The sequence below is a fragment of the Culex pipiens genome, chromosome 2 (genome assembly GCF_016801865.2).
Source record: "Culex pipiens pallens isolate TS chromosome 2, TS_CPP_V2, whole genome shotgun sequence".
NCBI lineage: Eukaryota > Metazoa > Arthropoda > Insecta > Diptera > Culicidae > Culex > Culex pipiens.
This window is the reverse complement of record NC_068938.1, coordinates 133,484,307-133,498,995: the sequence shown is the minus strand read 5'-3', so window position 1 is coordinate 133,498,995 and position 14,689 is coordinate 133,484,307. Positions and strand designations below refer to the sequence as shown.

Sequence of the window (14,689 nt, the reverse complement as noted above, 5' to 3'; positions counted from 1 at the left end):
TAAAAATGGGTAAATTTTATTTTTATCAATATTTTCATTGCATTTCTGTTAAAGTCCAGACAATTTGCAGCATTTGCCCAGTGTCATTGGTTCATCCATGCATGTTTCCATACAAATTATGCAGCTGCCCGTACCAATATGGTATCTAAATATTAGAAAATCTGTATACTTAAAACGGAACTTCTGATTTTTTTTTGTTTCACTTTTTAATACAAAAAGCAATTTACGCGAAAACACTATTTCAATATTTGGCAGCGTTGGCATTTTTTTGTAAAAATCTTAATTATATCGAAAACATCGAATTTTCGCTCGATGTCAACTGTGAATAATTCTAGATGTAATTGAAATATAAAATAAACTTGATGACTTCACCCACAGTTTACAGATATATTTACTCGTGTTCCACTATGATGCATCCTCAGTTATTTAAACTATGTTCAAAAATCATTTTCTTTCCCATCATATCGAGAAGAGTTACAAGTTCATTTATCACGCAGCTTTACACAAAAAGTTATGCAACCTAACCCAGCCTAAATGGATTAATAACAAAACCAGTTTTACTCCCCACAAACTTAACAATCCTCGCACCCTACCCGTAATGTCCCTAATAACCCCACTTCTATCCTTAAAACCTAGCAGAGCTATCCCACCGTGCTCAGAACGTACTCTAATCGTGCTCCACTTTCCATTTCTCTCTCTCCCTCTATTACGTGCTCTACTGCTCCCCTTCTGCAATCGCTCGTAGAAACGAAATCAAACCCAAGTACGCCAAACAAGCAGCAGCCCCCGCCGGTTCAGGACTCACAGCCTACGATACTATGGCAGTGTAATCTGTAAGGCGCTGAACCAGCTGAACCCACAGCGACAGCAGCAACTCCAGCCAATATCACACAGTTTTGCTAGAATCAAACAAACTCATTCTCAACTTCCCGCGCCCCCACACACTTCCCATCATCGGTTCTTTTTCTGTCAAAATTAAGCTCTAATGAGTAATCTTAAGCGTGACTCCACATTGCAATGGCAGCCCACAGCGAGGAGGATCTGGCCGAAGGACCTTCTCGACGTTGTCGCTGTGGCGAAGGAAGCAACAGTCGAGCTATCTCTAAAAGAAGAAAAAGAATGGTCAAATCCAAACATCGCAGGTTCGTCGCTTGTGTTGACTTGAATCGGTGTCTATCGTACGTTTTTCGTTGGGTTTAATTTGTTTGCCAAATTTTTGTGTGATGTGGATTTGACCAAGTCCTGAGGGGTGGAGTTACGCTGTTACGCCAATGTATAAAAATACACATTCTCACATGTAACGAACTTTTGAATTACACCAATTACCAATTTTATTACCGTGACACACTACACCTAGGTGAATCACTAGCATACGAAACCATAACTATCTAGTATTTAGTATACTAGCAACTACTATTACACTACTCCAATACAAACACTACTACTACCGACAGCTAGGTACCATGCATCCACAAACTCATACCATTTAAATATTCCGAAGACTACAAAAGCTGCAAAGTATGGTCGGACTATGATAGTAACACACACAAAAATCAATCAAATATTAAAAAATAACAAAAATGCAGATAGAAGTGATCCCACATGAAATTATTAAACAAAACAACAACAAAAAACTAAAATTTTGCAGACAGTAAAGAGCAGATGAGGAAAATGGATAAAGCAAAGATCGTAAACGTAATTAATCAGTGTAATGGATAACAAAGCTAAAAAACAAACTGTGTAATTTTCTTCGTCCCAAACAAGAAACGTCTGTAGCAGAGTGCGCGATCATCACCAGTTTAGAGAAACAAACGGTGCACGAGGGTTGTCTCGAGGAGTGTTTTGCGTTTTTTGTCTTCTCTAATCATAACGAATTTATTTTTTAAACTAACTTTTAACTCGAGAGATCGAGATTGTACATTATTTAACGTTATAACTAAAACAAGAGCTTTAATTTTGCTTCCAGTGGGTGAGCATATCTTTAGTGTGTAAGGCAGCTTTTCGTTTTGTAGTTTTTATTTATTAAGCACATCAAGCACCAACAAAATCGCATAGGATAGCTTGTAACAACAAATTGAAATACCAAAAACACGCAGACACAAACAAAAAAAAAACAACTGAACGACGATTGCTCAATTTTTGGTACCGAGGTGTTCTTTCTACGAAATTTTGGGATGTTTTTAAAGATGAGGAAAAAAAGGATCACTGTGTGAAAAGCACCCGGCAGTAGTGATGTTTGGCTTTCGTAGTGGGAATGTTCTCTTTTTGTGTTTATTTTTTGTTTGTTGTAAGATTTTTATATTTAATTTTTTGCAAAACAATTTTCTGCTTCGGATTGTTATAAGTACTTTTTATTCAAACTTCTAATATTAAATTTACAACTTTAACTGACTCTCCTAAATTTTTAAATAGCAACAAATAACAAGCGGTTCACCTACAATCAATATTCATCATAAATTGTCCTTCTGGTGATTCTTTTTGGATGTTGGACAAAGGGTCGAGAGGCATAAGGTCGAATCCCAAAAGTGTGTGAAAATTAGAAAAATCTTGATTCAATCTTATTAAAACATTAATTTTTCATTATTTCAAGCATAATCAGTTCTTTGGAAAGTTTTATGAAAAAAAGGCTAAACTCAAATAAATTTTAAAGATTGTATGCTTCATTTTTAAATGATTTATCTTGTTTCTGTGATATTTCTGTAAGTGTATTATTTTTTTAATGTTCAGTTCTTTCAAGAGTTTTATGTGATTTTTTAAATTAAAAAACACACACGTTTTGCCCACTTTCGACCTTTTGCGTCAAAAGTAAAGATGTATTGGTGATAACGTTTGTTGGCATCTCTAATTGTGCAATTTATGAAGAATATCTGATTTGTTTTCAAACATCAAGTTATCAAATTCATTAACCAATTATAATTACAAACATAACAAACCAAACACTAACGGTTGTGACGAATATGTTTTCTTAAACTTTGAAATCACCTTTTTCTCTCAAAAATTCCGATTTTCTTATCAAGTTGTAGAATGTTGCGACGCTTTTTATTTCAATTTTCTCTCGAGACACCTATAGATTACTTTTCGTGTACCATCTGCCAAGAGATACTAGGATCGTAGATATTTGGGAAAGAATGTGAAAACAAAAAAAGCATTTATATAAATAGGAATATCCTTTTTGCTAGGTATGTTTATATATATTACTAAAACTATAAGATACTGTAAACGATCATAAAATATACTTCCTCACAAGTAACCACTAACTATAATAATAACGCATAAATCAAGCTCTTGGACTCAGTTATATTACGAAACATATAATAATGAATCACTTTTGTAATTTATTGAATATAGTCAAGTAAGTAAATAGGAACAAATTTTTATACTGTGTGATGAAACATTTTCGGTCCCTACTATGTACTCGTATTTTGAGTTTACACGATTACTTCTTGTATAAATTAAATTTTTCAATCAAAAAAAAAAGCTATTTTCGTCAAAGTAAAACTTGGGTAAGCGAACAAAAGAAAAAAGATCTGAAAACAGCACGTGATTGAGCAAAATATTTAATAAAATAAAAAAGGAAACTGAAGACTAATGCGAGTAAAATTATAGCATAATGCTGCATCTATAACGTAATTATAAAAGATACCTACACATCTGGCACTCATCCAAAACAAGACGAAATTGTCAACCAGCAACATTAACGTGCAGTGTTTTTTCCACCTATAGTAAAGTTACTGAATATATCTTAAACAAAATACAATGTTAATTAAACGGTTACAAAATTATAAACAGAAAGTTGAAGTCTAAAGTAAACCAAAAAAACAAGTTTGGAAGACATAACACAAAACTAAAATCAAACACAAAAGCCCTTTGGTACTAAGAAATTCAAGTAACAGAGCTTACACAGCTATAATTTACACCACCTTGTCGATTGAAACCACCAGAATTTAAAGTACGAATAATCTTTTTCCGCAAAAGAAAAAATCTTTACCACTGCTCGTTTGCGTTTTTGCTTGCTAACCATCTCAGCGTTCAAACAGATCAACGCATTCTAGTCAAAATTCACTGCTCTAAAGATTCGTGCGTTTGCCTTAATTTTCCAAAACCAAAATCTACACCGCTCGGCAGTGTTAGTACACGTCCAAAGTGCCATAAATGATTTTGATTTTGCGTTAATCCTTCGACACGAATAAAAAAATTCAAACCAATTTTTAAATTAAATTACGTCCACCTTTCCCACAAGAACATCACACATGTACGATACAAAGAACAATTAAATCAAAACACATGCAATTGTGTACAAAGTCAAATGGTAGCTTTTTCGTTTTCCATAAGTTTAGCGATTAACAAGAATAGGGCGATATATTTTAGTGGTGGCCGAAGCAATGCAATCACAATGATTGCAACTTCCGGTGGAACATTCGCCGCATAAAGGTGGGATCACCAACGCTCCCCCGTGTTGCCGCCATAGTTTCCATTTCCGACATTATTTTTCGAGGTCTAGCCGTCAGAACAAATTAGAATGCAGATAGCAAACAACATTTCTCAGTACTTTGTGGAACAACATGTAACGCAAAATAATAAAAAGAAAGGAAAATCATCACGTGACTAATGTGAATCAATGGAAACAAACAAAATGATATACTTTTAAGACACACGACACAACACACTAGCAAACAAAAATAATAATCCATCAATTGAATGTAGTTGTATTTGCTCGCTTTATTATGGAACAGAAAAGTAAGTAAACAAAGAGAAACGAGGGATACACAAGAACAATGGGAATGAATTACTAAGGCTACAGCTAGCGGGTACATTAGTACCGAGTATGATTATTATCTTTAAAACAAAAACAAGAAAAACACACGAATAACATCAGCAAAATTGAAACACAAGATATTTCAAAAAGAATCGCATAAACATGAGCAAATTGCGCCAGCGAAACTGAACCATTATGAAATAAAAACAACAACAAAAACTCAAAAACCTATCAATAAAAAAATAGTAAAATTAATTCGAATTTGGGTTTTATTTTGAAAAATCTTCGAAAAGCCGCTTGGAGGGAGGTTTCTGCATGCTTCTGCCCGCTGAAAACTTTTCCTTCAAGCTTTTCTGGCAGCACTTGCTGCTACTGCAGAAAATATTGAAGGTAGGCGTCGCGACGATCAAGCATGCTGAAGGTTGCCAGTAGAGCTTGAAGAAAAAGTTGAAGTTTTCAGCGGCGTCGTTATAAATTCTGTAACATTTTAAATACTGTATGAATCTTTTCGCATTCTTTGGCAAAGTTGTCCCCTGGAACACGGACTATAAGCTTATGAGGTTTTTGAAAAATGCAAAAATCGTTAGGAGGCTCAAAACTGCCAAAAAACAAAACTCACCGATTTACGGGTTGAATCCCATTTAAAATTCAAATCAAAGCGCCAGGTCCTGGCGCAACCAATCAAGCTCATATTTGGAATTCGGGCTCAGTAAACCTAGGGGATTATGCCCTGAAATGTATGTATGTATATATGTATGATCCCCATACCCATAATCTGTACACCCACGTGCATAAGTTTTTTTTGCTTAATGCTTCAAATACCGGCGCATAGATCAAAATTGTTACCCTCTTCCCTCCCTAAGCGCCAGAAATTTGTAGCGGGTGTAGGGACACTTCGCATAGACGCCCTTGCTCCAATCACGTCATTGAGGGTATGGAGCGACGAGAAATTAATAAGCATGCCCCCTCAGTCGAACTTTCATTAGAGAAGCAGGCAATCCACAACTCACAGCGAACGACCAAATGAACACCCTACCGCGTATATAGTGAAATTTGCGTGGTTTGTCTTTAATGAGTTGTAAATATGTCAGAATAAATGAATGGGTTGCCTGTATTAAAAAGGAAAGCTCTCACCAAATGATGTAGTCTTGAGGTTTAATTCAACTTCAAATCTTGTTGAAACTCATAGCAGTGAAAATACTTTTGTAAACTTGAGTTCTTGAGTTGCTAAAACGGATAGAAATCATCATCAAACAAAAAAGATTTTAAGAAAAATAACATTTTGTAAAGGAAATAAGTGACATTATTCTTTGATCGATTTCATTGGAAGAAGTCCATCAAAAACAACCACTTAAATTTATAAGATTGATCAATAATTTCATAAAATAAATTTTTAATAAGACTTTTTATCACGGCAAGAAGGCTATTGTTATAATGATACGATTTAATTCCTGCCAGTTTATTTTTTTTAAATACTGGAACAAACTGATAAATACTCCTAACAAGTTTCAACGTGATAAAAAACAAGGTAGCCACGAAAAACAAAAGCGCAATGTTAAACTGTTTTTTTCATGATGTTTCTCATGGATCAAAATAAAAAAATAACATAAGTAAAAAGGAAAGTCCTCACCGGGAAAATGTTTTGGAGTCCAGAAAATCCTCAATCACCAATCAAACGGCTTGATCGTTTTCGTCGGAATCAGAATTGGGTCCTAAAATGAAGCTTAGATTGCTGATATTATTGTTTACAGCGATAAAGATTATTTTTCTGAGTACAATGACCATTTATACGACCACAAAGAGTTTAAAATGGATTTTTAAATCAATTTGAAAAATTAACCTCGCGGTCCTTCTTGACAGAAAAGCTCCTACTTGACAGCTCGTTCCAAGGGGACCATAGTTAATCAATCGAAAAAATGTTGTCTTGTCCATTTTTTTTTTGCATTAAAATGAAAAAAAGTGATCAGGAATGGTTTTTAATCGTGTTTTTTACCGTTGTACATAAAAATTTACATAGGGCTTTAGTACCCAATTATGCCAACCCTAACATCATTAACATGTTCCTAAAGCAACTTCCAGATTCAGTGAACCACCAGTCAAATTAGGGCAAAATCAATTGGACTTCAGTAAATTTTCCTTCAAACCAGGATTACACCGAACAAACACTTAACTTCCCATCAACTCTCCCTCACTTTCACAGCAATTTCTTCGAAATTCGTCAAAAATTTGTTTTCGCGCAATCTCGCCAACAAACGTAACTCGCGGAATAAACCCGACCGTGAAAATCACTAAAAATCCGAACCGAAAAATCACAAAAAGTGAATATTTCTGACAAGGGAAAACGAAAAACGTGGAGCGCAAAAATATATCATATTATGCCCTGAAATGTCCGCAAAATTAACCCGTGTTGTTACATTCTAGTACCCATATTGCCAAAACTCATATTGTAGACCACTTCCCAAACACGGACGACAACTTCAAGTATCTAAATGGGAATCGTCATTTTTGTTTGTACACATTCTTACGACGCTCTTGGAGTCAAGATTTTCCCGTTTAGTCGACGTCGTTGACTACTTGTATCCGGCCACACAATCCACTTGCGTCTTGGTGGTCTTTCCACTTGGGGTTTGTTCAAATATTACGTCCAGAGATTTTCGGGATTTCAGACCCCCCCCTCCCCCCTGTCACGCACTTTTCCTATACCTTTAACATGGGCTGTCACAAACCCAAGACCCCCCCCTCCCCCTGTTCATGGACGTAATTTTTGAACGAACCCTTGCTGCTTGACAGGCGGAATTACAGAATCGAGGATTGCAAACAGAGCGGCAACAAGTCGAGTTCTTTCTTGTTCCAGTTCGAACAGATTTGCTTGTTTTCCACATATTGCATCGAGATGGGCCCGACTTTTTAACAGTCCTGAACTACCCATGTTCACATAAATGTCCCATATGCAAAAACAGCAAGCTGAGAAAAACGCATTTGAAGTTTGTCCCACACATAAGGTTACGTGTTAAGTTTTCACGAAAAAACTGGATTTCCTCCTGATTTCTAGAACAAAGTACTGGATGTTATAGGCTTTTCTGAAAGATCTCGCGATTCTGAACAAAACTGCATCAATAACTCAAAAACGATGAAAATGCATATGGGACATTTATGCGATCAGGGGCAGTGAAGTTCAATGCAATCAATAAATAATGTGTTGTGTTTATCAAATAAAGGGGGAAAACAAACTAATTCCATCACGGCGACATTTTTATTGCTGTACCATGACCGATGATTGTGTTGCTTCAGTTGCTGGCTCCGAATCCATCATTTGCTATTGTTTGTAATTTTATTTTAAATAAAAGCGTCTCCTGTCGGCTGACGCATCAGAACTTTGCACTCATCCTCGTGTTCTTCGACATACGACAGAAACTCTATGAGATTTGTCAATACCAGCTCGACATCTTGCTTCGTCCGGGAGATAACGATGAGGTCATCGTCAAACGCGAGCAGCATAGGAAAGCTGAAGTAATCTTCTTGGTTCAGTTACGGTCCAGGAACAACATCCTTCACCTACTCCAAAACTGCCTCCATAATCAAATTGAAAATGTAGGGTGGAAAGGGGGCATCCTTGTTTTATTCTACGTTTACGCAACATGGCACGAGCAAGTTGTCCTTACCACAGTGTTTGCTGTTGTTCATTTTGAAAGCATTCCAGCACTCGGTTTATTACCTTGACAGGCACACCTTTGCCTGTAGAATTAAAAAAAGCTTAGATTAGTAAGTAAGAAGTAAAATGTCAGTCACGGTTTTAGTTGATGTTAACTAAGTAATTCCAGTTGAAGTCGTCTCCCTGGTAAAAGTACAAATAACACAACAAACCAAGCCTGCTCCGGTAAAGTCGCTGATCGGCGGTTGGACACGCAATCCAATTCGAATCCTGGGGTGGAAGGTTCCTTGGAGTAAAAAGAGGTCAATTCAAGCCTTCGGATTCCTATACCCGAAGGATAGCCGACTTGATTTTTTTCATGAAACCTTATCATGTTGCACATTAAACATCATGAAATTAAAATATATGACAATCTACGGTCATGCCGTTGTTCTCTGACCCTTTTGACCACTCTGGAACACGGAAATTTATTTATTGGACACCAATAGGCTCAGAGATACATAATTCCTGCACATGGCCTTTTCGGAGACGTTTCAACGCACACAAACATGTTGATTTTATTCTCTTTATACGATTGTACTTTTATTGAAACAGATGAAACTGGATGCGGCTTTGGACGCCCACCTAGTGTCGCGATGACGAGCTGGTGGCGCACAACACCATCTCTAAAAGCTACGCGTAACTTAGTGTCACTTGCTTCACTACTTTTTTTTTGCTGTATGATTTTGGTTTATTTAATCCGTTTGCAACTGTTTAAAACTAGAGTTTTTTTTACACTTAATTTCAACCCCGTTAGGGTGTGTTCTCATAACTCCAGAATTGACGTAAATTCGCAAAAGACGTCTTTGAATTAACGTCGAACCGATTGGTTTGTGTCTTCGGAAAAAGTAAACCGCTAACGTTTTTTATAGCGGAAACTCCGCCAGATGGCAGTGATCGCACATTTTCTGTAAATGCTTAGCTTTTGAAAACGACGAAAATCTGGAATAATTTTTGAAAGTGACTTATATTTTTAATAAAAATGACAATTTAACTGATCCGGGTGTTTGGGGTGTTATTCCGACTGCTTAATTTGCGTTTAGATTTTCCATAACCATGAATGTTCCGTTAATCAATCGTTCAAACAAGGATCATCGACCAACGATTTTCAATTCAAGTCTAAGTTTTGACTGATGGGGTGGTTTTTGCCAAACTGATGTTAGTAAGTATCAAAGAACTCTGGGTGAGACCGGAGCCAACATTAATTTCCCGTCAATGAGTTTTTTTTTGTCTAAAAAGCATTTTTGGTATGCGAACTCCATTTTCAGTTGATTTCTAAATGATTTTGTTATTTTCACAAAGTTTCTGTATAAATAATGTGTTTTTATGATAAAGCATAGGTTCAGAGTGAGTCAGTTCCTTTGTTGAATATGTATTTGATTGCACCATTGCACAGGCTAAATAAATGATATATATATATTTTCTTTTTTCGCATTTCGGTAGATATGAGTTCTGAGACAAGCTTTTTGAATTTTAAGAGGCATATATTTATTATATTTCATCAATTTTCAATACAAAAGCACCGAATTATTGGCAAAAACGTATATGAAACAGCTATAAAAATTTACCCCAAGGACGGTAAAAGTTATTCATTTGTTTTTCAAAAATACTATGTTTCATTTACCAATGATCTATATTTTAAAATTGTGTGAAAATATTCTCTCGAACGATTTTCTTTGCAGTAAACATTTGTTAAAATTCCCTGAATCCAGGCCAAACATATGTTAATTGGTGTATTTTCATTGTAAAAAAAAACTATCCGGCCCGCATGGCCAAAGGTTGGACACCCTTGCTATATGATTTTAAATGCAAATTAAAATTGCAAACTTGTTGATGTTAACTTAGCTACATTTGCTGACGATTTGATAAAAAAAATACACTTTATTCGGCAAAGTCGATTTTTTTATGGCAAACTATATTTGCGACTTCCATAATGGAGACTTGCATGCAATTTACGTCCGACGTTAAATCATTCACGTCACGACGTCAATTCAAGTGAAAGACGTTTTTAGACCTGAAGCGGTTCTTCCACCTGGAAAGTTTGAGGTGGAAATTTTCAAGTTTTTCCGGGAAAATCCTTACAAAAACAACTTCAAATATCTTTTTCAAAGTAAGCAAGCATGTTGACAAAGATTTTGGATGAAAAACATGCGTGAATTGGTGAAAAACTATTTACGTCTACAGATGAACCGGTAACGTCAATTCAACGACGTGAATTCAGGAGTTATGAGAACACACCCTTATGCTCGTTTTTTTTTTTAATTTTTGTTGGGGAAAGGGGCGAAAAGTAAACTAAACATTAAATATATTAAGAAGCGGGCAAAATCGAGAAGATATCAAGCGTTACACAGAGAGATTGAATCGTGAGAAGTTGCTTTTATTGGATACCAATAGGGAGATACCTTCTTCTTCCCGTCCGATGATGGGTGGACAGAGCCAGTTGGAGGATATTTCAATTGTTGTTGTGTTTTTTTCTTGGGGCTTACAATACTATTTTTACACATGATATTGTATGGTAAAGTGAAACAGAAAAAAAGGAAACGTACGGTACCTGCAAATTAAACGTCGCTCGGTATGATGGTGGTGGTGGTGGTGGTGCAGAATAGTTTTGCTCAGATCGTTGAATAAGTAGCTTTTTAAACTAGTTTGTTTTTGTTTAATTCATATGATTATCAAACGTGATAAGAAACGCCTACATGGGTGATTGCGCCAATCGCCGGTATTGTGGATTTTGGGAACAGTTTCTGAAACGAATGAAATGAGAAAGAAAAACATTTCCATGATAATTTTGAGGTTTTGGTATGATGATTGTAGATTTTTCTAGAGTTTAATTAGCTTTGATCGAATAAATTGAGAACTTTGCTGCTGATTTAAACTCTTTTTTTACATTTTGTAGTTCTCAATTGATCGACCAAAGTTTACTTCAGATAAGCATTACACGATATGATTTACTGTCTGTTGCTTTTAGTATATAATAAATACCTTGATAGAAGAGTTTACCGTACATAATGAAGTGTCTTTGGCGAAGTGTTTTCTTTTTTTCTATGTGACGAACTAAATTACGACGCGAATTTTCACGTTTTACCGCTGCTAGAGATTAGGTCTTAAAGTATGTTTGTCAAATACCTTTTTTCGTTTGCGTACACACAGGGGGAGGGCAAAGCAGAAGTTTGCGGTCAACTCGAGACCGTGTCTGGTGATCAGACAAGTTGCGGCGGGTACGACGGCGCGAACACGGTTGAACAGCAAGTTACAGCTTTGTGTAATGTTAATTTACCTTTCAATGTTTGAATCAGCAATAAATCTTGTTCAAATCGTGCCTGCCAACAAAGAAGCACTTTCTCTCTGCCTGAATGAAAGTTGGATTTAGGGTACGATCAAGAAGCAATTACCTCCGTGCATCGTTCAATCAATTCTGCGCAGCAATTTATCTCTCTTCCGGGCCCGATTCCGACACAAACAAGGTGAAACCTACGGACAACAACCCAAGAAAAGGGGGACGATTCGCAATCTCGCGAAATCATCACCCCACCCCAAACGGCACAATCGGCCACAATCAAATTTGGAATACCTGCTAGATAGTGTGTGCTCGTTGATCTCTACTGACGTTCTGCAACGCAACCGATCAGCCGACTTGTTCCAATTTGTCCCTAAGTATGAGTGTTTGAAAAAGTTTTACGCTTTAAAAATGTACCTCTTTTAACTTGCAATCCTTCAATCTCGCACTCTGGACGCATCAACTTTTCCTGATCGAATCAAGTGGAAATCTATAAATAACACGGTGTATGTCTACGGCAGAGAAGCTTTAAGATATCGGAAATACCTTGTCAACTTCCCAAAATCAAGGGAAAATGTCCCCGCGAGCTCGATCAAAACTCAAGAACTGCAAAATACTCAAGATTTACAATTTTAGTGCACTTGTCGTGCAATCTTAAAGTGAGTTATACCTGTTTGTGGGACGATCCCCGCGACTTCCCTACAAGAACAGTGGCGAACGGATTTTCCGGCTCGGCATCCAAAGACACTAACCCTCCGCATTTATGTTAGAAGTAATGTGCCTGAGTGTGAATGATTCTGTTTGTTCTGGTCGCGTCTTACCCGATTTTACGCGCTCTCACACCCAAACACACACACGGTAAGACACATTCGACAATGAAAGAAAATAAAGAACGAAATCGGTTAGAAACTTGGCACGGAATGGGACGACTTACCTTGGGCAGGGGCGGAATTATGTTTAGATTTTTAATTGCGTAGCTTGGGATACCTCTCAATAGAACGAACAAGCGGGAAACGATGCAGCACAACACACACTCGGCGGCACGACAAAACGGGAAACGAAAACAGGAGTATGGCTTGAAGTTCCTCTTAGTGACTGCGGCTTCTGCTGCGGTGGCGTTCAGCTGGAAAAGAAACGCGATATTTAGTGGAACTCGGGCCGATTGCTGCCAACAAGGCGGGACACTTACAACGCTTGTGGTGACGTTCGCGTTCGCGGCCTTCGTGACCACCACTTCCATGGCCGCCCCCGCGTCCTCGTCCGTAGCGCTCGTAATCGCGATCGCGGTGGTCTCGTCGGTTATCGCGTCGTCTATTATCGTCTCCAAAGCCACCGCCACCGCCGCGGTGGAACCGGTCGTCGCGTTCCCTAAAGGATCATAATAACCAACAACTCTTTTTTAAGAAATTTGAAATTTTACCTCGATCTCGGTTCATCACGCCGTCTATCCCTACGATCCTTCCGATCATCATCCCGTCGGCGTTCCTCCACTTTAACCGGGCTGTGCCGTTTAGCTTCCATTTCTTCGACGGCCTGTCTCAATTTCGAGTAGCTGCAACAAGAAGATAGCTCAGAGATTGCCCCATCAAACTAAACATTCCCCAAAAACCTACCCCAAATGCTGCTTGCCCGTCAAATGGTCATCGATTCGTTGCTGGGCATCGCCCACAATCAAAAACGCCCCGCAAACCTCGCACACCTCCATCTGCTTCTCCTGCGCGGCGGCAATTTCCGCCGTCACCGACCAGCCGTTCGTTTCCGCCTGCTTCACCAGCTCGTCCTTTTCCTCCTTCAGCTGGTCGCTCATCTGCATCAGGCTCTGGGCCTGGTCGACGTCCCCCCGGATTCCGGCCTCCTCGGCTTCGCGCAGCAGCTTGTTGATCTTCTCGGTCATCGTGTTGACCTGCTCCTGCTGCTTGGACACGGGCCGGCCCTCCAGCTTGCTGTTCATCAGCAGCAGCCGCTGCTTGCCCTTCATGATCTTGCGGTCCACCTCGTTGATCATGTTGCTGCAGAAGCGCAGGAAGTCGTCCTCGTACTGGATCTTCTTGCGGGTCGGTTTGGACTGCTCGAACAGCCGCTTGGCCTCCTCGTCGTGGAGCTTGCCGCACTGGCCGAGGTCCGCCCGCGTGTTGACGAACAGGTCGTGCGGGCAGAACTTGACCATGAAAAACGTGCAGAACTCTTCATCCTCCCAGTTCAGTGCCTTGCCTTTCACGGAGGGATCCAGGTTGCGGTTCCTGCAATTAATTAGCATTAGAATTTGTTTTGCTCATGCTATATCGCTCGCTCTTTTGCTCAGAGCAATCGCCCAGTCAACTCAATCAGGAATTCTGAAACGGAATTCAATTCGAATCGTTTACGTATTCCGTTTCAAACGCAACAACCAGTACGTACACGGAATCGGTTGTTGCGTTTGAAACGGAATACGTAAACGATTCGAATTGAATTCCGTTTGAGTTGACTGGGCGGATGTCGCTGGTTCCAAATCTGGCTCTACATCGGTTAGCTGATTGACTTCTCTTGCTCTTAGGGCTAGGCTCGGTTCATTTTTCTGGTTCGGGTTCACATCACCACTTTTAAATGGTTCAAACCAGGTAAGCCTTGCCTAAACCTGATTCAAGAATCTTGGGCTAAATACGAAAACTTCCCAAAATACCTTCCCATCAGCTCGTCCAGCAGCTGTCTCGCGACGTCCACCATGGCTTCTTCTTGTCGCTCTTACTGGTGTTATTGTTCTTGGTAGAAGGTACGCGAAGTGAAAAATGTCGATTTCCGTCCGATTTGGAACGATCAACGCCGGAAAATATTTGCAAACTATGCACTCGACTTAGTTTTACTACTTGCACTAGCTTTTAATCGATTTCAACTACTTTAAACAGTAAAATATTCGATTTTTCACCAACTTTGAAGTTTGCCGTGATTCTCTTCTTGGTAGATTTTTCTTTATGCCGAACAGTGGTGC

General features: G+C 38.6%; 2 protein-coding genes across 54 annotated transcripts in view; one reads left to right on the top strand and one right to left on the bottom strand.

Annotated features, from left to right (window-relative positions):
* The window catches only part of LOC120424726 (cell adhesion molecule Dscam2), a 99,423-nt gene extending 98,448 nt beyond the window's left edge, over window positions 1-975 (top strand). For all 50 annotated transcript variants that reach the window (XM_039589136.2, XM_039589113.2, XM_052708856.1 and 47 more), the window contains one exon: window positions 746-975. In XM_039589136.2, the coding sequence (XP_039445070.1) occupies window positions 746-830 (85 nt within the window). In that variant the 3' untranslated portion in view covers window positions 831-975. The remainder of the gene's footprint in view (window positions 1-745) is intronic.
* Window positions 976-8,963: 7,988 nt separating this feature from the next.
* On the bottom strand, window positions 8,964-14,686 carry LOC120424326 (luc7-like protein 3). Of its 4 annotated transcripts, XR_005606368.2 has the most exons (7): window positions 14,384-14,686; window positions 13,338-13,964; window positions 13,145-13,276; window positions 12,914-13,092; window positions 12,395-12,847; window positions 12,271-12,330; window positions 8,964-12,214 (listed from the first exon to the last, which is right to left on the bottom strand). XR_005606368.2 is itself a non-coding variant. In XM_039588422.2 (5 exons), the coding sequence occupies exons 1-5, from the start codon at window positions 14,425-14,427 to the stop codon at window positions 12,813-12,815; spliced, it is 1,017 nt and encodes a 338-aa protein (XP_039444356.1). In that variant the 5' UTR covers window positions 14,428-14,686; the 3' UTR covers window positions 8,964-12,812. The 4 variants fall into 4 exon arrangements, 1 of the variants encoding a protein (XP_039444356.1); XR_005606366.2 differs by having other exon boundaries at window positions 12,271-12,847; XR_005606367.2 differs by having other exon boundaries at window positions 8,964-12,330.
* Between the last annotated feature and the right edge of the window lie 3 nt (window positions 14,687-14,689).